General features: G+C 37.4%; 3 protein-coding genes across 3 annotated transcripts in view; all 3 read left to right on the forward strand.

Moving 5' to 3' along the window:
- atp7a (ATPase copper transporting alpha) overlaps positions 1–9,365 on the forward strand; it is a 28,106-nt gene extending 18,741 nt beyond the window's left edge. Inside the window, exons 15-23 of the mRNA XM_053477099.1 lie at positions 683–877; positions 966–1,148; positions 1,259–1,469; positions 2,411–2,557; positions 2,753–2,895; positions 4,392–4,595; positions 4,813–4,930; positions 5,105–5,207; positions 7,822–9,365. Coding sequence (XP_053333074.1) covers positions 683–877; positions 966–1,148; positions 1,259–1,469; positions 2,411–2,557; positions 2,753–2,895; positions 4,392–4,595; positions 4,813–4,930; positions 5,105–5,207; positions 7,822–8,095 — 1,578 coding nt within the window. The 3' untranslated portion in view covers positions 8,096–9,365. The remainder of the gene's footprint in view (positions 1–682; positions 878–965; positions 1,149–1,258; positions 1,470–2,410; positions 2,558–2,752; positions 2,896–4,391; positions 4,596–4,812; positions 4,931–5,104; positions 5,208–7,821) is intronic.
- Positions 9,366–13,687: 4,322 nt separating this feature from the next.
- sowahab (sosondowah ankyrin repeat domain family member Ab) lies at positions 13,688–15,171 on the forward strand. Its single transcript, XM_053491013.1, has one exon. The coding sequence runs from the start codon at positions 13,688–13,690 to the stop codon at positions 15,047–15,049; it is 1,362 nt and encodes a 453-aa protein (XP_053346988.1). The 3' UTR covers positions 15,050–15,171.
- Positions 15,172–18,077: 2,906 nt separating this feature from the next.
- gdf9 (growth differentiation factor 9) lies at positions 18,078–22,333 on the forward strand. The gene is made up of 2 exons (XM_053487664.1): positions 18,078–18,456; positions 21,371–22,333. The coding sequence occupies exons 1-2, from the start codon at positions 18,117–18,119 to the stop codon at positions 22,312–22,314; spliced, it is 1,284 nt and encodes a 427-aa protein (XP_053343639.1). The 5' UTR covers positions 18,078–18,116; the 3' UTR covers positions 22,315–22,333.

Genomic DNA, 22,333 nt, shown 5'->3' on the forward strand with positions numbered 1-22,333 from the left:
CACCTTCATCATTACCTTTATAGTTCACATAATTCTTTAAAGGACTCAGATATAAGGAACTTACCAACTACTTGGATGAGTAGTGAAACATGTCTGCCTATTTAACTATTTTATTTACCTAACATGAAGAAAGTCCAGTTGACATGACTAAACTTCCAAATTCCCAGGAAATTGTTGCTGTGCCTCCTTTGTGCTTTGTGCTTTTATGTCTTGCTGTTTTTTGTGTGTTCTATTGTTGAAGACATGGTGTTAGTTACATATCTGATATCAGAAATGTACTCTGTTAGAAGTTTCCACTTGTGGTTCACTTGGACAGGTGAGAACAGTAATCACAGTTGGGTGCTACTGACTCAAAAGTGCCTGCGCAAGTCATCAGAGCCTTAGTCCACTTCCAGGTGAACCAATAGCAAAACTAAACAAAAAAAAAGCATGCTTTTAGAAGATTTCGGTTCTTTTATTTATGTGCAATGTGAAATCAAACCATAAGTATAGTTGTTGTTTTTTCCCCTCAGATTCAGAGTTTGCAAACAGACTTGTAGGTATTAAAGCACTTTTAGAGAATATCTGTTTTCGTTAAATAAATATGTGGTGAAGTATCAGTAGCATTTTGTACTCCTGAAACACAGGTAACTTTATTGCGATGCTTGTGAGTAATACGAAGCATGTAAATTTTTTTCCACAGGATTATGATAGGAGTGTGTCTGAAGCAGAGGCAATCATCCGCTTCGCCTTTCAGGCCTCAATAACAGTGCTTTGCATTGCCTGCCCTTGCTCTCTCGGCTTAGCGACCCCCACAGCAGTCATGGTCGGCACAGGAGTCGGGGCACAGAATGGCATCCTCATCAAAGGCGGGGAACCTCTTGAGACGGCACACAAGGTGAGCAGGGGAGGTCAAGCTGTTCACTTTAACAAATTTACTGTGTTCAACAAAGTAGAAAGGCCTAAAAAAATGATCTTTCCCTTAGATTCAGTCTGTGGTTTTTGATAAAACGGGCACCATTACCTATGGAACCCCCAAAGTGGTGCAGGTGAAGATGGTGGTAGAGGGAAACCGAATAGCTCGCTCCAGACTTCTTGCTATTGTGGGTACAGCTGAAAATAACAGCGAACATCCTCTAGGGGCCGCAATCACCCGCTTCTGCAAACAGGTCTGCTCATTTACAACATTCAATGAGTGTTTCTATTGTGTCTGGTTAAAAGCTGTGTCTGTGATCGTGCATGATGTATGATCTCATTTTGGGCTTGTGTTTATGTTCAGGAGCTAGGCACAGAGACTTTGGGCACTTGCACTGATTTCCAAGCAGTACCAGGTTGTGGGATTAGGTGTCAGGTTAGCAACACGGAGAGCCTCCTGAACAGAGAGGACAGCGACGGTGAGGAGAATGAGCGCAATGCCATCCTCGTGCAGATCAGCGACCCTAGGGCCAGCTCCAACTCTCATCCCCTTATCATGGACCCACAACCTCTGGGTGAGTCTCGAGCCCGGTACACATGTGCTGAAAAACAAACAAACAAACAAACTAATATTTATGAGTGGTGACAAAATGTAACTTTTAAGGCTTAACTATTGGTGATTACTTCATGGCTATAAATCAGACACATGCTATACTGTACATTTCAAGTGTTTTACCCTTGTGTTTCATATCACTTTTGACACTGAACAGATGATATGTTTTGAACTTGAATACTCACACTATTGGGTATTAAAACCAGTAAGGTAATTAATATGCAACATCTTAACTTTCCCAATAAGCTGTCTTTAGCTAATTAGTTAACCATAATTAATCATATTTGATTCAAGTGTAAACCTTCCCTTGAGAAAAGGTTCTTGAACAAATGTCCTTGAGAAGCATTTAAGGTTTGATGCATTAAGGAGTGGCATTCTTACAGATAAAATATGCATTACAGTTAAACCTTGGATTGCAAGCAAAATTTGTTCTGGAAGCATACTTGTATATCAAAGTGTATTTTTCCTAAATAAATAATGAAAACTTGGATAATTCATTCCACAACGCAAAAATATTTATATAAAAACAATTAGTACAAAATATAAAATAAAGTTTAAAAAAAATACAGATGAACCTGCACTTTACTGGTCTGCCAATAACCTGCTCTGTCTGGAAACTTCTGGAAACTTAACAAGTAACCTCTCTAATGACACTTTTTAAAAAATGAGACAATTACCCATAATCCTACAGCGCGTGAGGGAGAAGAACAATTGGCTCAGTCGTGATCTCGTGACGCTCAGTAAATAAGGCGCATGGACGTACTTAAGTAAAAATGTATTAAAAAATTTAGCTCGTCTTGCAAAACGCTCATATAACAAGTTACTCACAATCCAAGGTTTCACTGTATTTATTTAGATTTTCTAAAACCTTTTAGTAGTTTTTTCCTTCTTCTGTAATTTCAGCTTTGGTGCAGTCAGCCTCACACACAGTCCTGATCGGGAACAGGGAGTGGATGAGACGAAATGCCCTGCACATACAATCTGATGTGGACGATGCCATGATCGAGCATGAGAGGAGGGGGCGGACTGCAGTCCTGGTGGCTGTGGATGGTTAGTGAAAACACTCATCAGCATCATTTGGCATCACTTACACAGATTTTTGTTTACTGTATGTTTAATAAGGCTATAGCAGTAATTTTAATTAATGAGAAATCATAAATCGTTTATCGTTTATCCTCACTTTGTTATACCTTTTTATCATTTACTTTTCTCAAACACTTTCTGTAAATGTCTACCTGTGCTCAGGTGTGCTGTGTGCCATGGTTGCCATAGCAGATACGGTGAAGCCAGAGGCTGAGCTGGCTGTACACACACTCACCTCTATGGGCCTGGAGGTAGTGTTGATGACTGGCGACAACAGCAAGACAGCACGAGCCATTGCAGCACAGGTACAATACACTCCTGTCTTTTCAGCATGAATGCAGGTCACACACTAACTCAGATTACAGTCTTGTATTTCGCCTATTTATGTTCATGCTTTGAACTTGTCTGAAGTTTGTAGCACAGTAGTACAGCTGTCTTGCCATATTTATTAAAAGAATAAAACCGGGCATTGTTGGCTTAGACGTAGGCTTCTCACCTTCCAAATGCCAGCCAATGCAGGGTATACTTAGAGCTGGTCCCAAGCCTGGAGCAAAATAGGAGGGTTGTGTCAGGAAAGGTGTCCAGCATAAAACCTGTGCCATATCAAATGTCATATGTGGATTGGATGGTCAGACATAAAATAGATAGAAGGAAAAAATAGGCAGATGTATAGATAAAATGGATAGATAAAATAAAAGACTTGGATAGATAAATGAATAAAATTAATAAAATGAATAACATGGATGGATGGATGGATGGATATTTTTCCTTTATATTATAATTTGGTTTATACTTTTACAAATAAAGGTTAAATTAAAAAAGATATTGCAACAAGAAAAGTAAGGTTAAACAATTAGGTAATTTCTTTGGCATGCTTCACAATTCGGGTTTTAATTACATTTCATATTGAAATACTCATAGTGTACACTAGATGTGCCCAAAATTTTCTTTTCGTGGAATTTAAATGCATACTCATAAGCACGTTTTGAAAAATGAACTAAAATGTTTACGCATTACCGTGAAGTGCATGTGATTAAGATGTGAGATTGCATTTATTAAATAGATTTCAATCGTACGCATGTATTAAAAAATGCATTCTTTGAATTTTGCGAAAACTAATGAGTTTTTTTTTATTTATTATAATTTTTTTATGATATAAAGCCGTTTTCCAATTCAATTAAAATTTTTTCCTTCTGTGGGCTGATTGTGATGAAATAAAGTTTGTATGTTACCTCAGGCTCAGCCAGATACACCTGTGAAAACACCATTGCAATTCCTTCAGAGGTTTTCGTGCACAAACACACAAAAAATTCCCAAAACTATCTTGATGTGTTCTATTACTCATCATGCATCTTACCAAATAGTTTTTCAATTCTTTTTCAAATATCTTTAATTTACGGAACCAACTACGGTTTTATTTTATTTTATTTATTTTATAATAGATTATACACAATATCCATCTCCCCATTTTTATCAGCACAGCAGGGTTGTGCACAATAGCACTGACAATCCTGAGATAGCTGGAAATAAAAGCACCACGGAAAGAGCTTGTACTGCAGGTTTATACAAGACAGATTAACAATACAACTTTAGCTCTCATCTCATAATTATTGTCATTTATTAAATTTCTTACATTCACGTTTATCATTGATCATGCATTGAAACATGGCTAGATAGATAGACAGACAGGATGGATAATATATGGATAGGACAGACCTATAATAGATATGGTCAAATGGTTGAATATGTATTTTATAAATATATACTATTGAATTGACTCATGCCTTTTGCACGTCTGCAGGTTGGCATCAGGAAAGTGTTTGCCGAGGTGTTGCCCTCTCACAAGGTGGCAAAGGTGGAGCAGCTGCAGCTGACAGGGAAGCGCGTGGCCATGGTGGGAGACGGCGTAAACGACTCGCCAGCGCTCGCCAAGGCAGATGTGGGCATCGCCATTGGCACAGGCACAGATGTGGCTATTGAGGCAGCAGATGTGGTGCTCATCAGGGTGAGGGCTCCTACCCACTGACTGCCCTGTAGTGCTTAGAAAACAAGATTTTATGTTCTCTTTATATTATTTTATTTACACCAGGGATTTGACAAGACCTGGAGCACAATAGTTACCTCATAATTCATTTCGGTTATTAACAGACTTGGGGGAATTTTAATATTCCTCTGCACTTCTTCTGCTAACTATTTATTATAATTCCTGCCTTTCTTTTCAGAACGATCTCCTGGATGTTGTTGGGAGTATTGACTTGTCGAAGAAGACGGTCAAAAGGATCCGTATTAACTTTGTATTTGCACTTATCTACAATCTTGTAGGAATTCCTATTGCAGCTGGTAAGCACATACATAAAAAAATGTGTGAGTTTCTTGAAGATTAAACCAACCATAATAAGTAATAATGGCACCATACTGGAAGGTTGATTTTGTATTTTCAGCTAATTAGTAGCGGGTACTGGGCTTACCTTAATATCTTGATCCAGGTTTGTTAATAGATGCTTCTCTGTCTAGGTGTGTTCATGCCTATAGGACTGGTGTTGCAGCCGTGGATGGGTTCTGCTGCTATGGCTGCGTCGTCTGTGTCTGTTGTCCTCTCGTCCCTTTTACTCAAATGGTGAGTCAACTTATTGCAGTTTGCGAAATGTTTTATAGGATTCATGCTGTTTGATTTTGAGGTTAATTGCCATTATTATTTATGGGCCTATGCACCACTACTGCACCACTACACTTCTGAGGGAATGTGTATGATTTAGTGAGTGCAAAGGTATCAGAAACCAGGTGTTTATTTCAGATTATTTTTTATTATTGCTCCATTCTGCCTGGATTGAAAAAAACAATCAATTAAAATACTAATAAAATAAAATGAAGATGTAAAAAAAAAACACTAATCTGATTCCTCTGAAGTTCCACTGATGCTAGGATCCAAGCACCACCTAGAGGTAGCCCAGTCAACTAACACAGAAGTTCTTAACTAGACATAACAAACTCAATCATGCACTCCGTGTCTGCCACTCAAACATGTGCATGGTCTCTTGATGAGCTCAGCAACAAGAATTTATTTTGTTTTTAATGAACCACTGAATTAAATGTCTTAACTCAAGGTAAGGCTTGTACACAACAGTGTCCTAATGATGGGATGTATGTGGATTCCTGACCATCACTCCCATATGTGGTTTGTCCCGGAACTGCTTCTGCAAAGATAAAGCACACAAGTTGTATTGTTTAGCTTTACAATTTATCCAAACCAAGAGGCCCAAACTTGTTCTATCTTGACAGTACACTTGTGCACATAGCAAGCTCTTTAAAGTCATGGTTTGCCAAGGTTGTAGATGAAGAACGTGTCCTGCATAGAGCCCTGATCTCAACCACCTTTGGCCTTAAGCTGAAACACTCAGGACATTTACATGACATTGTGTTAGTCCAGAATTAAGTTAGTCTGACTAAAACTTCTTAAAGTCAGGCTGTTACGCCCAGATAATGCAGTTGGGAGTTGAGTTACTCCAGCACGTTATACCTCACCCGGACACAGGAATCAGCCTAGGTGCGGCTCGCATGTTTCACAGTTCCTGAAGCCTGGAAGTCGAACAAAATGCATAATAGGATAGCGCTATAATCACAACAGATACGGATACAAAAAGTACAGCAATACAGCAAGTACAAAATAAAACTGTCCGTGTTTCCACTGCTCATCATTCTGCCAGTTTGCTGCTAGCAAACTTGTTTGGTGAATATTAGGTCTGTGATGTAACGGGTCAAGGGGAAAAAGATCAAATATTAACAACAAGCTTCATGGCAGAGTTGAACATCGAACTTAGTTCAATAAATCGCTTCCCCTCTAACGCTTGTATACTGGCACAGGGACAGCAGTCCAGTTAGTCAAGCTGTAACCGGAGTGTCTCTTAACTGTGCATGTAAACATAGTGACATCAGTACCAGAGCTCACTAATGCACACATCTCGACAGCTTTCCCGAGCAATGGAGCTTATTATAAAAGCAAAGTAGGTGAGGTGTACATAAACTTCTGACCACATAGTGTTTGATTTCACATACCAGTAATGCCTTTTTAATTAAGTTAATTAAATACAAAAACCTATTTAAATACGTTTTACTCTATGTATAAGGTGTATAATGTTAGTTATGTCAGGGTGGTAAAGGCACATGGTAAAGTAATCAAAACAAACCGAGAGGACGCCCACTGTCATCCTTCTTCGGGGAAGAAGTAAAAGAGCTGTGATTACATTTAGAGGTATCATGAAGAGAAGGAATACAATCTAACATAAGTATAAAAACCAGCATTACAATGTGCGACCTACAGTATATAATACAAATCAAGAGGAAAGGAAACGCCTATAATGCAAAACGGAGACAAGTAAAGATTGTAATAGCAAAGTAAAATGAATAGTAATACCAGTGACAAATTACAATAGGTACAGCCAAAACATGGTACTGGGGCTAAAAAGTCTCACCTAGGGTAAAAAAGTGAATTTTCCCTTTTATAGAGTGTCCATTTTTTATTTATTATTATTTTTTTTTTTATTCAAATCTTTCAATGATCTTAATGGTCATTCAGATAAAACTTGGACAATTTAGATTTCACATGAAAAGACTTAAACTTGAAAAATTTTATTATTTTAAAATGCTAATTTAAGATATTGAAACATGAATTTGACATGGTTACAGACACTACAGATTTATTTGCTTTTTAAGCTTTTACCAAAAACCGGAATGCTTTAATTTAAGCAATATTTTTTACAGGTCATGTGCTTCTATGATCAATTTTAGTATCAGAACTCATAAAAAAATATGAATAATTTGCATTTTAAATAATTTTTGTTTGAACTAAGACATTACACTGAAAGACATTTGTGGCAAATATTAAGTTTTAGGGAAGCAGGATTGTTTACTTCCATGTTGCATAAACTATCTGGATAGATACGCTTGATTAATTAATACCATTCCTGTATTGCATATCATATATCTGTTAATTTTAAGCATTTATGCAGTGAAATGCTTATATGACCGTCTGTGACCTTAAAAATAAAAGATTATTAATAGGAAATAAATATGAATAAAAAATAAATACAATATAAAATATATTCAGCTAGGATAAGAATAATATATCTATAGAAGACAGAAATATACAATATAAGAAAAATATAAGAAAACTTAGCTGTTCTTCTCTTACTTAGCTGGTCTTCTTTCTCTCTCTCTCTCTTTTATCGTACCAGTTACACAAAACCAAGTGCTGAGAAGCTGGAGCAACAGATAACAGGGCAGCACAAACTTGGCAGCATTTCAGATGTCAGCGTTCACATCGGCATGGGAGAACTGCGCCGTCCCTCACCCAAACTCAGCTTGCTTGACCGGATCGTCAACTACAGCCGAGTCTCTATCAACTCCCTGCGCTCAGACAAGCACTCGCTCAACAGCTTGTCACTGAGTGAGCCTGACAAACACTCGCTGCTCGTAGCCGGCGCTCACTGCGATGAAGACATCGTCTGATGAGGCGTCACCCAGAGCGACTTGCCACCTTAACACACCTCAGTGCCTGTAGTCTGTAAGAGAGGAACCAAAGTGTAATCTCATACACACATAAGAACACTTGCCACACCACACACACCACACCGTGCACCAGTTCAGCTTAAAGCTGCATGACTTGCTGGAGATTAATGCACCAGTCTCCATGTCTCTAAGGCACTCTGTGTGTAAACGCAGAGCCAACATTGTATGAAAAAGTAGGAACTCTAGAAGAGATACGATGATCATGTGGCTGTTTTCTTTTTGTTTGTTTGTTTGTTTTTTTTAACTGACAATCTGTGTAACAGCCCAAAGAATTTTGGACAAGCCACATTTTATTTCTGTGACAATTGTATTAAGTTTTAAGACTTTAATTAAATATTTATGATGTCATTTATTTATACTTTATAATGTAGGAAATTTAACTAAGAATGTTAGAGATATTATAATTTTTATTTATCCAAATATATTTCCACTGACAGTTTTGCCTCTGATCAGCAAGTGTACACTAGTTTGTTTACCAGGCTCAGTGTTCGCATACTCGACACTCAAACTTTGATAGCCTTGGTGCTGCTTTTTCTTTGCCCATTCCTGTACTGAGCTCGATCTACACTGCCCGGCCAAATAAAAAGTTGCACGTTCTAAAATGCATTTAATCACCTTCAGATTTAATTATGGCCAGTTCATGAGAGAGGATGATTCCCGATGCTCCCAGTATTTCTTTCTCCTCACATTGTGTGTGCGTTTGTGTGAATGCTCTTACTTTCACTCTTAAACATTGCTCTGATTTAGATTTTTTTACAATGCAATTTCAACAAGCATTTAAGTGATCTCTATTCGAGATTTCTTTTTTTTTAAATACATTTCTTTAGCACTATTCTTACATATATACACATAATAATGTGCTGGAAAACTCCTAAACCAATTCTAGTTGTTTAAAATCTCTGTAGTTGTTTTCTTTCCTCGATGTATCCCAATAATTTAACCCTTTTGAAACGGCGACTTTCGTTTCTTTTTGGCCAGGCTGTGTATTTTTTTATTTTGAGGCTTGAATAATGACATGATAAGATGCAACACATTCCAAAGAAGGCATTTGACCTCTTACCATTTAAGGGAAAAATAAAAATAACTTAAAGTATACTAAAACTATAAAATAAGCAAAAATTGTTAAATAAAAATTAGTAGTAAGCATGCAAAAAAGTCCTGCAGGCTTCTCCTGTTTTATAATAATAATTTTTTTTTTTTTGGATATAGCACCTGCTTTATATATATATGTATGTATACATCTGTATATATATATATATATATATATACAGATGTTACTAATGAGTAAGTTAGAAACTCAAACCCTGAAAAAAAAAACAGATTCTATTTATTTATTCTAGTGTTCAGTGTAACAATAACGATATTTAAAGAATTATAGAATAACTGAGTCCATGCTATTCTAAGTGCTACTGGTTTCTTATTCGTAATGTTTTCTGCACTTTACCAGATATCATCTGACTTGTTCCAATAGCTCAACCCAAAACACGGCTTAAGACTAACTAAAATAATATATGGGGGAAATAAAGGAACTGCCATAAAGGAAGCAGAACTAAATCTAAACTTGATTTCTACGAGAGTCACACTAAAGAGCACTCACTAATTACACTAAAGTAGTTGGGAAGAAAGCTACTAAAGAATTCAACCTTTCTAAGTTCATTTGAAGTTACACAGACAACACGTGGTGATAGCGTTAAAAGAACAAGTTGGTGATGAAATCAACAATGAACAATTCTAAAGGAATCGCTAGATGAACAGAACAATATTGGCAGCTGATCGACTTTCTTGATTTTTACTTCCACTTAGTCGAGAATGCTTCTGGCTTAAAAGATGTATGTTAAAAAGTTACAGCAAACTGCTAGTCTGGAAACTTTAAAATATTGCCCATGAGAATGGAAAGGAATGATTATTTTATAATTTCACAGTGGAAAGGTACTAACTTTAGCCATTTTTTGTACTAACATGGTAGTAGATGTTTTGACTATCAAAGTTAACTAATTAATTAGCACTGTGAAAAAGTCTTGAGCCTCCCCCTTATTTTTTCATATTTTCTTTCCAAAGAGCCAGATTTACTTGTATGTAATCTTGATGAATAGTTAAGGCATGGTCCAGTAAGAAATGATCAGGCTGGTGATTAGTATACTGGTGATGCTAAATGCTGCTATGGTTGTTACATATTCAACTCAATGTTTAAATTGTATCTTAAATTGTTGCTAAAACATTTGTTCCTATTTGATTTAATCTACAGAATGTAATTTAATATAAAGAATCGTTGCTCAAGACTTTTGCACAATACTGTATATGTCACAATTAAATAAAGTAGCAAGGCTTTAAGGGACAGTTTTACTGGAATAAGTTGAAAAAAAAGAAGCAAAAATTAGGTGGTTGAGTACTAGTTTGGATTGTATAATGCTGTATTAAAAAAAAAAACTTTTTACACTTTCCTATTATAGTGCCGGAGAATTAATTTTACAGAAATTACAGAGACTGACATTTAAGTCTACTTTAAATTAGAGTGGGAAAACATTATAAATTGTTAATTTCTTTTCAATGTTCAAGTAATTGACTTTTGTCTGGGATGTGTGATTGATTTTTTTTTCTTTGAACAGTAAACTTATGAAATGTATCCAATTCTAAAGTTCTGTAGCGAGCGAGCAAGGAAAGTTGTGTTACTGTGCCTTTTTTTTACTAAAAATGCTATTTTGAAGGATTTTCAAGGCCCCAATGAAGCGAACGAACTGGAATGAAGGACTTGTGTGCTAGCAATGCTGCGATTAGTCCAGTGTTTCACTGCAGTGAGCTGCTGTATTTATTGCTGTCCTTGCCTGTTTTTTGTAGGGTAAAATCTGTTTAAAACTGTGAGTAAATGTGATCTATAATACACAGATTTGACATTTTATGAATATGAATGTTACCCAGCAAAGTATATCAATAAATGAGCTAATGATTATGAGCTCAATTTTATTTGTAATAATCAGTTGCACCTGTTCATTTTTTTTTTAACATTGTGTCCTCATCTAGCATAAAGACACCTTTATAGAGAATTCTATCTATCTATCTCTATCTATCTATCTCTATCTATCTATCTATCTATCTATCTATCGATCTATCTATCATATATGCATTATTTAGAGCATTTTCTTTGTGTAATCATGAAAGAATGGAAAATGGCGGTGACATGGTGGTTTAGTGGTTAGGAATGTTGCTTTGCACCTCCAGGATTGGGTGTTCTAGTCTCTGGCTGGAGTTTGCATGTTCCCCCATGCTTGATAGGTTTCTTCTGGGTACTGTGGTTTCAATGTAAGCCCGATTAGCATTTTCAGATTGCCCAGCGTGAGAGCGTATGTGCTTGTGGAGCTTGGCTAAACGCTGTGTATGCCGATGTCTCTATTTGTAAACGTGTGCATCTACACCATGGTCCCCCCAGTATAAACTATGAATATATTAAACGAATGGATTTCTATTTATTATACATATTGCATATTTTTGTACATATGATATATTTCATAAATATTTTTATAAATATCACATTACACCAGTAGAAAGTGTTTTTGAAAAAGGGGTGCATGTATTTAATTAATCCACTCTGGATGTTTGATCTTGCATTAAAAAAAAAAAGTTATGATAGTGAAAATAAAATCTTATTTTGAAGAGAAGTGGTGCTTTTATGTAAAACTTTTTGAAACAAGGGAGGGCTAAGAGCTTAATCTGCTGAATAAAAGTTTGGTGTTATTTTAATAAGGTACTCGTACCACCTCCTCCTCCTCCTTAACATCATCATCACCTTTTCCAAGTACAGTAAGTGTCTATGGCTACAGAGGACCTAATGATCAATTCCTGATTTGCACAATTTAATTTCTTTGGATTAATAAAAAAATGCAAAAAGGCAAAACAATTTTCTGTAATTAACCAATATTGTTATCGAAAATAATGTGGCACGGTTGTTTAGTGGTTAGTTGTTCAGTGGTTAGCACTGTCGTCTAGTATCATCATGGTCTGGGTTCAATTCCTGCCTTTGTGTGTGTGTAGATTTTTCATGTTCTTCCTGTGCTTTTCTGGTTTCTTCCCACAGTCCAAAGACATGCAGATTTGGCTAATCCCCAAATTTCACAGTGTGTGAATGAGTGTGGATTGGCCTCCCATCCGGGGTGTACCCTGCCTTGTGCCCCAAGTCTCCTGGAAGTGGCTCCAGGCTCCCGTGCAACCCTGTATACAGGATAAAGCGTTATAGATGATGAATGAGTGAGTGTTATCTATGTTATCTACCTATAATAAAATAACCAGACCATCGTGCACGGCTTTTCAGGAAACGCCAGGACAAACATAGTGTGGCCTTAAAACAAACTGCAATTCTTTAGATTTCCCAGAGCTAAACACCAGGACAGCCAGACACAAGAACCCCACTTTTCCCCACTTATGAACAGTTAAATATTCTCTCCACTGTTCAATAAAATTATGTGCAATAGTTGCAATACCACACATCATATTCCATTTCTTGGTCATTTTTGTTTTCTTTTGTTTTATGTTGTTTATGTTGTCTTGTCTGGAAGCTTCTGTCACCAAAACAAATTCCTTGTCTATGCAAACGTACTTGACAATAAAGCTTGTTCTGATTCTGATTCTGATTTAACTATCCTTACAATTTCCAGCTTTGCACTAAACTTACTGGCTGCTATTTTCACAAATTCAAAATGATTAATTATTTAAAAAAAAAAACAATTAAACAAAATTTTCTGTAGTTTAAGATTGAGACCATACAAGTGCACAATAAATAGGAAGAATAATCATAAAAATGCAGAGTGATGCCATCATTGTCTTGGCCTGGCACATCTATGTATAGAAAAATAATTAAAAAATGAAAATGGTTTCTTTAGTATGCTAATTAGGGCCAACCGCCCTTCTGGGGCATTGAGATCACGTGACCTGAGACCTTTTTACAGTTTGCTTTGTAAAACAACCATTATAGCGGACACAGAGCCAACTCGGATTAAAAAAAAAAAAAAAAAAAAAAGCTTTTTTTTCGGAATCTGCCAAGAAAAATCTTTTTTTTTCACTCCCTGTCACGTGACTGTTTCATTTGCATGCTCATTAATATTCATTAGCGCCCGCGTCTACACCGGATCAGCCCGGTCTGTGTTTAATGTTTATACAAGACATTGTATTTGCTATATATAGACTTTTTATTTTCATTTTTTTTTCTCTTCATTGTAATATACAGTAAATTCCTACACAAGTAATATAAATGCTGAGAACCACGTATGGCTGGCTGTGTCCGTTTTCAATTGTTGCTGTTCAAAAACCATTTATTCTGCACCAATAAACAAGCAAAGCTGTGAACGCGCATTCCTGGGGCTCTATTCAATGCGCGCTCACGCTGTCGGCGAACTTTGCCAGGAAGGAAACTGAAGTTGGGGAGAACCGGAAGCAGCAGGTTGGTGCTGAAAACATCCTAAAGATAAAAGAGAAGACGGGTTGAATCGTTTGCATCTGCCGAATAAAGGCTTTATCTTACTCAAGGATTAAGTAGAAATCGACATGGCACTGACGCAGGATGCGGTTTTGTCCTTTTTACTGGAGCGCGGCGGGAAAGTGAAGAACGCAGAACTTGTGGGCGCGTTCACGGCGCACATCAGCTGCAGCGCGCCGGAGGAGAGAAGACGCAACAGGGATCTGTTTAAGAGTTTCATCAACAACGTGGCTGTCGTTAAACGGCTCGATGACGCCAAATACGTGGTCGTGAAAAGAAAATATCAAGAGATGATCAATAAAGGAAAGTCCTCCATAGCATCATCATCATCCTCCTCATCATCATCAGGCACAACACAACGGAGCTCCTTTCCCTCTATAACGCGTGCAGATGTTTTAAATAACAATTCCTGGTTTTGCACAAGTCCACCTGACTGCAATGTTAACACTTGTAAAGATTTAGTCAACAATCTTGAAATTAGATCAGCACCATGTGATGCTGCGTTTGCTCCCATCACTGCATCCAAGCAAGAGGACTCTTTGACTACTCGAGTTCTTAATATAACTGATAAAACCAGGAAAGGAGCTGTTTTTGCTGTTGTTTCAATTAAATCACCACCTCTTTCAGAACTTGACCACAGAATAGCTGAATATCACCAGAGATTTAAGATTCCAACACTCAAGAAGGAGACAACACCTGACAAAAGTTCACCCTACCCGAATCACGAACAAGATGTAACTAAATCACCTAGAAGCAAAAGAAGACAGTCTGCAGTGCCCAGTTTACCAGGATCGAAAAGAGGAAACGAAGTGGCCAAACCAGGCTTTGTTGCTAAGGACTCATCTGCAAAACGTCTGCAGCCACAAGAACACGACTGGCTTGTGAAGTCAGCAACGGGACACTGGAGTCAAATCTACAGCCTCCTGCTGTATGATGGCCACCTGGCAGGAAAGAGAAACTTCATATCAGGCTTCACGGCGCTTCACTGGGCGGCTAAACACGGAAACAGCAAAATGTTGCGCAGACTTCTTGACACTGATCAAAAAGTTGATGTAAACATCAAGAGCCATGATGGTTACACACCACTTCATGTTGCTGCCATTCATAGCCACGAAGCAGTCTTAAATTTACTGGTGCGTGAATATGGTGCTAACTGCAACATACGTGACAACAGTGGTAAAAAAGCGTACCAGTATTTACATAAAGACCTGTCGGCTGAGGTGAGAGAGCTGCTCGGAGACCGTGCTGTTTCGTGTCCAGATGAACAACAATTTCCTGATTTGACTAAAAACCTCAACACATTCAGTAAACTATTTCAAGCGAGTATGGGACATAGAAAGAAATCCAGACATCGATTAAGCTTCCGTTCAATTAGCGATGAACCGAAAGACAACAGAAAAGACTATAAATTAGACCACGAACACCAATAAAGTGCCCAAATGAATGTTTACGCACTTGAAATAAATGTGTGCATTAACATAGCTGCTTTTAATTTAATTTATAGTAATATTTAGCTTTTATACCAGAGCAATGCATCTGATTGGACTGATAGTAATTCTACCTGTAATTCAAACACTGGTTTTATGTTAATGTACCTTTGCTCATTTAAAGGGATTTGTTTGATGCACTGCATGGTACATTAATTACAATAAGGATTAATAATAACCTGAAAAAAGTTATTTACTGACGAAAAACATATAATCATTGTGAAGGAGACATTTTTTTTAACATTTGTGGAAGGAGTCTCCAGTTTCAGTGTTTTAGTAACAGTGAGGCATTTTTTAAACTTTAGAAAGACTTTTCGACCGAAGTCTTTACTTTTTTCAGATATGTTTCTTGGTAACATGACAAGCTGCGTTTTTTTATTAACTTTTTTAAAAGAAGTGAGGCATATTGTGATATGCTGTTATAGTAACCTAATGTGATTATGGATTCCATATGGTAATGGCATTACCCTTCACAGCTTTTGGCATATACTGTATGGCCTAATCAAAGTTGTTTTCTAAACACATTCTTATGCTAGTTTTCTAGATCATTAACTTACAAACACTGAAAACATAGCTTCCCTCCATCCCATTGTTGATTATTTTATAATAACCACACACCCTAAAGTCTTTTATCCCACATAAATAACTGGAACAACCCTATACTCTATAATCACAGTCCTTTTCACTATCACTAATAAAACTCCAAGTGAGAGTTGTTGCACTTGACCTTTACAATGAATTTGTTGTTAATTTAAAAATAATTAATAGAGATAATAATGCACTTGAATAGATATTCTGCTGGAACATATCTGTTTTTAATTTACTTTATAGTGATATTTGGCGGTACAGCAGGCAGCATTAATATTTATTTAGTTAAGAAATTGAAGTGATTTCACCAAGCTGTGAGTAATCTGTGCATAGACTTTTCAGACACAAACCACTGTCTGTTTGATGTGATAAAGTATAATATCAGTTTTATTTTAAGCTTTTGGTATCTTATGTTTTTTTTTATTTAACTTTGCTTTAGGTCATTTTCATCCATAAAAATTGTGTTTTATATACAGTATATATATTTGTTTGTACAGTGTGTTATTAAATTATTTGAGATCCCTATACTCATATCCCTAAAAATGTCAAGCAGATTTAATATAAAATATTACGCTTTTTATTCAGATTTCTACACATTTTATTATTTATCAATTAATGATAAATAAGTTTAACTGATATTACTGCCGAATGGATTGTAACTAATATAATGTACTATTTGTGTATAGCATTATTGAAAAAATTATGAACTATGTACATCTGTCTGGGACCATAACTGTGTTTTGTAGTGTATACTAGTGCTGGATGATTAAGGGTTCCGATCCCAGGACTGCTAATGAAACATTAGGAAGGTCTTTAACCCTTAACTCCTCAGACAAAATTGTACCGGTTTTATAAATTTTAAGTTCTTTTGGATTAAAGCACTAAACAAATAAATAGATGAAAAAAATAAAGAAATGTACCATATATTTTATACAACTTGATTCCTGTAGGCCTAATTGTCAATAAACTAATGACTAAACATTGATTATTTTATATTTTTTTATGTTTTATAATTTGGTGGAAGACCTGCCTAGTTTATCTTTTTTATGAATGATTACTTGCTCATTTTGCGACTTTGTGACTGTGTAGTGTGAGATGTGCTGAGAAAAATGGACTAATTGTGCTGGAGTAAAAGAACGAGTCAGCCTGTGTGTGTGGGCTGTAGGAATGTGGTTTTTGAATGTAAAAAAGAATGTGAAAGAATGAACTTTCTTTCTCAACTCCACAATTATGCAGTTGAAAGGAAAGCTAAGCATACTTTGTGTTCACTAATATATAAAAATGTGTTTTGCATAGAAATCTTTACCCTGGACACATTGCAGTTTGCCATTTAAGTTCTTCATTAGAACCTTTAGACACATGTCAACATTCAAAGTAACTGTTTAGATAATATACATATACAGTATAACTGTGCCTGAAACTACCAATTCCCTTCTTGTTCAATAATCTATCTTTATAGTGTTAATGGTACCAATAATTATTTTTTACATTTATGGTATTTGTCAGATGCCTTTATCTAGATGCCTTTTTCATACCGTCATCAGTGACAGAAGAGCTTTAAAATGTTAAACAGTAAACACATCATGATTCTTGTTCACTAGTTCAGTATAGCTACTTACTGTATATAATTAACAACAAGAAGGGGCTCTGTCTCTGCAGAACTGATATCTGATTAATGCTTTACCGATTGTGTTGAAATTTCTGCTTGTTTAGCTTCCTGCAGATCCCTGAGTAACCATGGCGACATTTTTTGTCTTCAGTTTTGTGTGGTTATGCAAGAGTTAGACATGGTATCAGTTCAGGATAATGATGGCTTCGAGGCTTATGAAAACTGGCATACATTTAAAATACTTTTTTTGTTGGAAATTTGTGTATTTCGGAAACATAACATAAATGATTTTATTATAAAATAAATACAAGACTGGCATGTAAAGTAACGTTTTTGTTTTGCAATGTGTATGATGGGCTGCATTTGCACAAAAACTGAATAATTGTAATTAAAGGTGTTTGGTGCCACATTACGCCTGTTTATGTAAAACTTGCACGGTTTACCCGAGTCCTAGTCACGTGACCGTTCGGAAATGGTCGTGGAACTTTTTAAAAACTTCCTAAACACACACACATTTACGTGGGGGTGGGGTGGGGTGTGTCATCTTATACACATCACTTTTTTTATTATTATTGTGATTATTTATTGTAATTTTCTGAAATAAGATATAAACCCAATGCAACTTTACATCATGTGTGTGTGTGTCTTTTGAATCCCTGGAATTCTTTTCCTTGGTGATGAAACGTCACCCTGTCCATGCGCACCCGCTTCGAGATGATTACATACACCTGCGAGGTGAAGCGCGACCGGAAGTGTGCATGGCCCGGGGAGAATTCCGCAAGTGCCGCTCACATTCTGACGCAGTTTTGGATCATGGTTAAGCAGACGTGTGCCGTTTTTCACCTGAACGCGCTCGTGCTCGTGATGATGTGCGCCGGGGTGTCGGGACTCTCGGGCCACGGAGCGGCAGCTCAACCCGCCGAGCACTTAGCGCATCACGGCAACATTTTAAGCCCGTTACTGAAAGCCTTATCGGAGCACGAGCCGTGGGGGACACATTTCCCGAGAACCAAACCCGATTCGAGATACGTCCGATTCATGAAAAGGCTTTACAAACTGTCTGCGAAGCACGAGAGGAGCCACGAGGCGTCCCACCTTTACAACACGGTGCGGCTGATCACAGCGAGGCAGGAGTGTCTGGATCAGTGTGGAGGTACAAACACACCACACCACACCACACCACAGAATGACACAAGTATTACTTTTTAGTTAGAAGTCTGCTGCTTCAGTGTTTTGTTCGGAGGTATAATTACAAGCATTTCATTTCAAGCTTTTATTGACATGATATTTGCAATGTTGACCCTTCTTTTTTTTAAGACCTCCTCAATTCACCTGGTCATGCTGTCAATCAACTTCTGGGCCACATCATGACTGATGGCAGCCCAGTCTTGCATAATAAATCCTTGGATTTTGTCAGATTTATTATTATTATTATTGTCCAGCCCCCTCTTGAGGATTGACCACAAGTTCTCAATGGGATTAAGGTCTGGTGAGTTTCGATCTTTTGTTACCCGAGGTACTTGGTGATCACTTTTGCCTTATGACACGGTGCTCCATCATGCTGGAAAAGCCTTTGTTCATTACCAAACTGTTTTTGGATGTTTGAGAGAAGTTGCTTTCAGATGATGTTGTTGTACCATTCTTTATTCCTGTTGTGAGCCCACTCCCTAGGCTTAGAAGCAACCTCATACACAAATGGTCTCCAGGTACTGTATTGTTGACATGAAACAGGAATTATGGTGGTGCTCGACTTCATACATTTCAAGTTGGGCAGATTCCACTTCTCTTCAGGAGAAAAACATCAGGGACAGACTGCCGTTAACTTCATACATGGGCAGATTACACAAGTAATCCCTTGTTTGGGTTATCCGGAAAAAAAGCTTGTCCAGAGAAAAAAAAAGAAGGTAAAATTACCTTCAGTCCTGTGTCAGTTTTGAAAAAGAAAGGGTCACCACTGCAAATACTAACTCTTTGCACAAACTTGATGCAATTCTAAAAATATAAAAACTTTTGACACTTATGAAATGCTTGTGATTATACTTCAGTATACCATAGTGATATCTGACAAAAATATCTAAAAACACTCAGGCAGCAGACTTTGTGAAAATATTTGTTTCATTCTCAAAACTTTTGGCCATGGCTATATGAAGACATTGTGTGATCCAGCCCAGGGAAAAGGTAATTTCTAGGATTAACTAGGATTCTTTCACCTGAGGGCCTGAGGAAGCTTGCAGCAGCAACTGCAAGGCATAAACTCATTTCTTTCTGGAAATAACTACAGTTGAGGTTGGTCTCTGGGTAACAGAATACTGCCATCCAGTGGTAAAAAGTGATACATACGTATATAGTGAGGCTGTCTTCTGTAACAGATTCAGCACTCTAATAACTGTGAGAAATGCCACTTATGTACATTTGGCCAATCCATACATTTTTGGTCAAGGACAGTAGGCTAAATATTAGGCATTTAATGTTTAATGGTTATTACAACATTTGAGTCCTCATACAAGAGTCTTGTGGGTGCATTTACAGCAGTCACAGAGTTTGTGGGTTGTTTATATTTTGGGGACAGGTTTGGAATTCTTAGGTGGGACCCCCTAAACCCCCTGTCAAATAAATGTTTTGACCGCTTTCCAAATATATAGGTTCTGTTGCTTTAAAGCACTAAAATAGTTTAATTATAGCTGTTTTCACTTGTGCCACTTGGTCAATAGAGGTTTTTGGTCAAATTGCCTGTAGTAATTTTATGTTTTGTTTTTTTTATATAAATATTTTTTTGTAAAGTATAAAAAATTGTTTGCTTTCTGAAATCACATGAATATTATAAAATTTATATTATAGTAAAAACGGGTGACATGGTGGCTTAGTGATTACTGTCATGTTGTACCAACAGGGTACAAGTTTGATGCATGGAGTTCACATGTTTTCCTCTTGCTAGGTGGGTTTCCTCCCACAGTCCAAAGAAACACAGGTTAGACTAATTGGCATTTCCAATAGCCTGTAGCTTGTGAATAAACGTGTGTATGTGTGTGCCCTGCAATTGGCACCCTGTCCAGGTGTACTACACCTCATGCTCCAAGTATCCTGGGATAGACTCCCAGCCCAGGTTTAAAATAATTTGTAGCACTTTATGTATTTGCCTTGTGTATAAAGTGCATTAAATAAATAAATAAATAAAAATGTATTATTAATGTCATTTGCCTTCCCTATAATAGTGGTACTCTCATTTCATCTCGACCTACAGATAGTGATGCAGCACTTTAGTCTTTTAGTATGCCTAGCCCGCTCACGTGTCATTTTGATTCCCAAGTTGTTGAGTTTTCCCTGAGTTGTTGTGTATGTTCTGTCGTAAGTACATCTCTAAAACTACACTGCATTCTGGAATTTACAGTAGAGTGTTGACATTTATGTATATTCAGTTAAATAAAATGACGCAGATTTAAATAAAGAAATGGGAACAAAGGTTTTACTGTGACAGGCTGCAAAGTGCCTAGATACACTTTAAAAATGGGCTATGTTACAACCTCAGCAGCAACCTTATTTCCCCTCTCGTCTGTTCTAACCACTCAGCATTCAGCATACTAATCACTGGCCTGATCATCTGCACCTGTTTCTCACTGGTTCATGCCTTAAGTTAGATGGATTTTGTGCTTGAATGTTTCATAGGTCGCTGTGTGGCTTAGAATACAAAAAAAGAAATGGCTAGAAATGACAATTTTCACAGAAATAACCTCAATAAGTGAGCAGCCAACAAACCAGCACCAGAATCATAATGCATCATAAATATTTCAATATAAATATTGTGTGTTTATAAACAGGGTTTTCCAAGATAACTAAATTTGCCTCTTACAAATCATATCTTGTTTATCCCGAATGTCTTCAAATTTGAAAAAGTAATCCTTCTTCCTCACTTTGACTGTTCCTATTTGGGCATTTCAAATTAGAAGTTTTAGTTACATTAAAAATGTTTTCTTTTTGTCGGGAGGAGACTCCACAAAACCTATTTAGTTTCTTGTAAGAATTTTATTCAAGCAAGGGTTTGTATCTCAAGTGTGCATTTTCTCCTACAGAGTTTTTAATGCAGGACATTTCCTACAGTCTGACCCGCGTACGAGCCCAGGAACAGCTGCTAAAATCGGTTTTGCTCTACTCCTTGGACCACAACCATGCAGCCTCACTCACCTCTCACTGCTACCTGTACATGAAGGAACAAACACCATCTGACGAGCGCATGTGTCTCAACACTCCTAGTTCACAGCACTCTGTCTCACCTATCAGTTTCCACTTCCGACTCAACAGAGCCAGCCACCACAAATGGGTGGAGGTGGATGTGACCCCCTTCCTCCACCCTCTCATCCAGGGTCACAAAAAGGACATCCACCTACTAATCAACCTCACCTGCCTGGATAACGAACCAGGACATCACACTTCCAAAAGCCTTGTGGAGCTCACACACATGGCACCATCTCTACTGCTCTACCTAAATGACACCAGCGAGGTGGCCTATCAGAGAGGTTCCACACACACCAGGCTGGGGGAAATCCGATCAAACCATTGGGGTGAGAATATGCAGAGCCAGTATTACAGATCTAGTATCCATATGTTGAAGTGGAGAGATCGAAGGAGTGCTCCAAACACAATTCAGCCCTTAAAGTCGAGCACTGAAAGTGGACCACTGTCCCAATTCGAACACTCCACAGATGACTGTGACCTCTATGACTTCCGCGTGAGCTTCTCTCAGCTCAGACTAGATCACTGGATCATAGCGCCGTCCAAGTACAACCCCAGGTACTGCAAAGGCATCTGTCCTCGAGTTGTGGGTCATACCTATGGCTCGCCAGTGCACACAATGGTACAGAACATTATTTATGAGAAGCTGGACTCCTCCGTGCCCAGACCTTCTTGTGTTCCATCTGAATATGACCCTCTAAGTGTTTTGACCATTGAAAATGATGGTTCTATTGCATATAAAGAATATGAAGAAATGATTGCTACGAAGTGTACCTGTCGTTAACAGTTTTATGCATTAAATT

This window comes from Clarias gariepinus, chromosome 2 (assembly GCF_024256425.1).
Source record: "Clarias gariepinus isolate MV-2021 ecotype Netherlands chromosome 2, CGAR_prim_01v2, whole genome shotgun sequence".
NCBI classification, from domain to species: Eukaryota; Metazoa; Chordata; class Actinopteri; order Siluriformes; family Clariidae; genus Clarias; species Clarias gariepinus.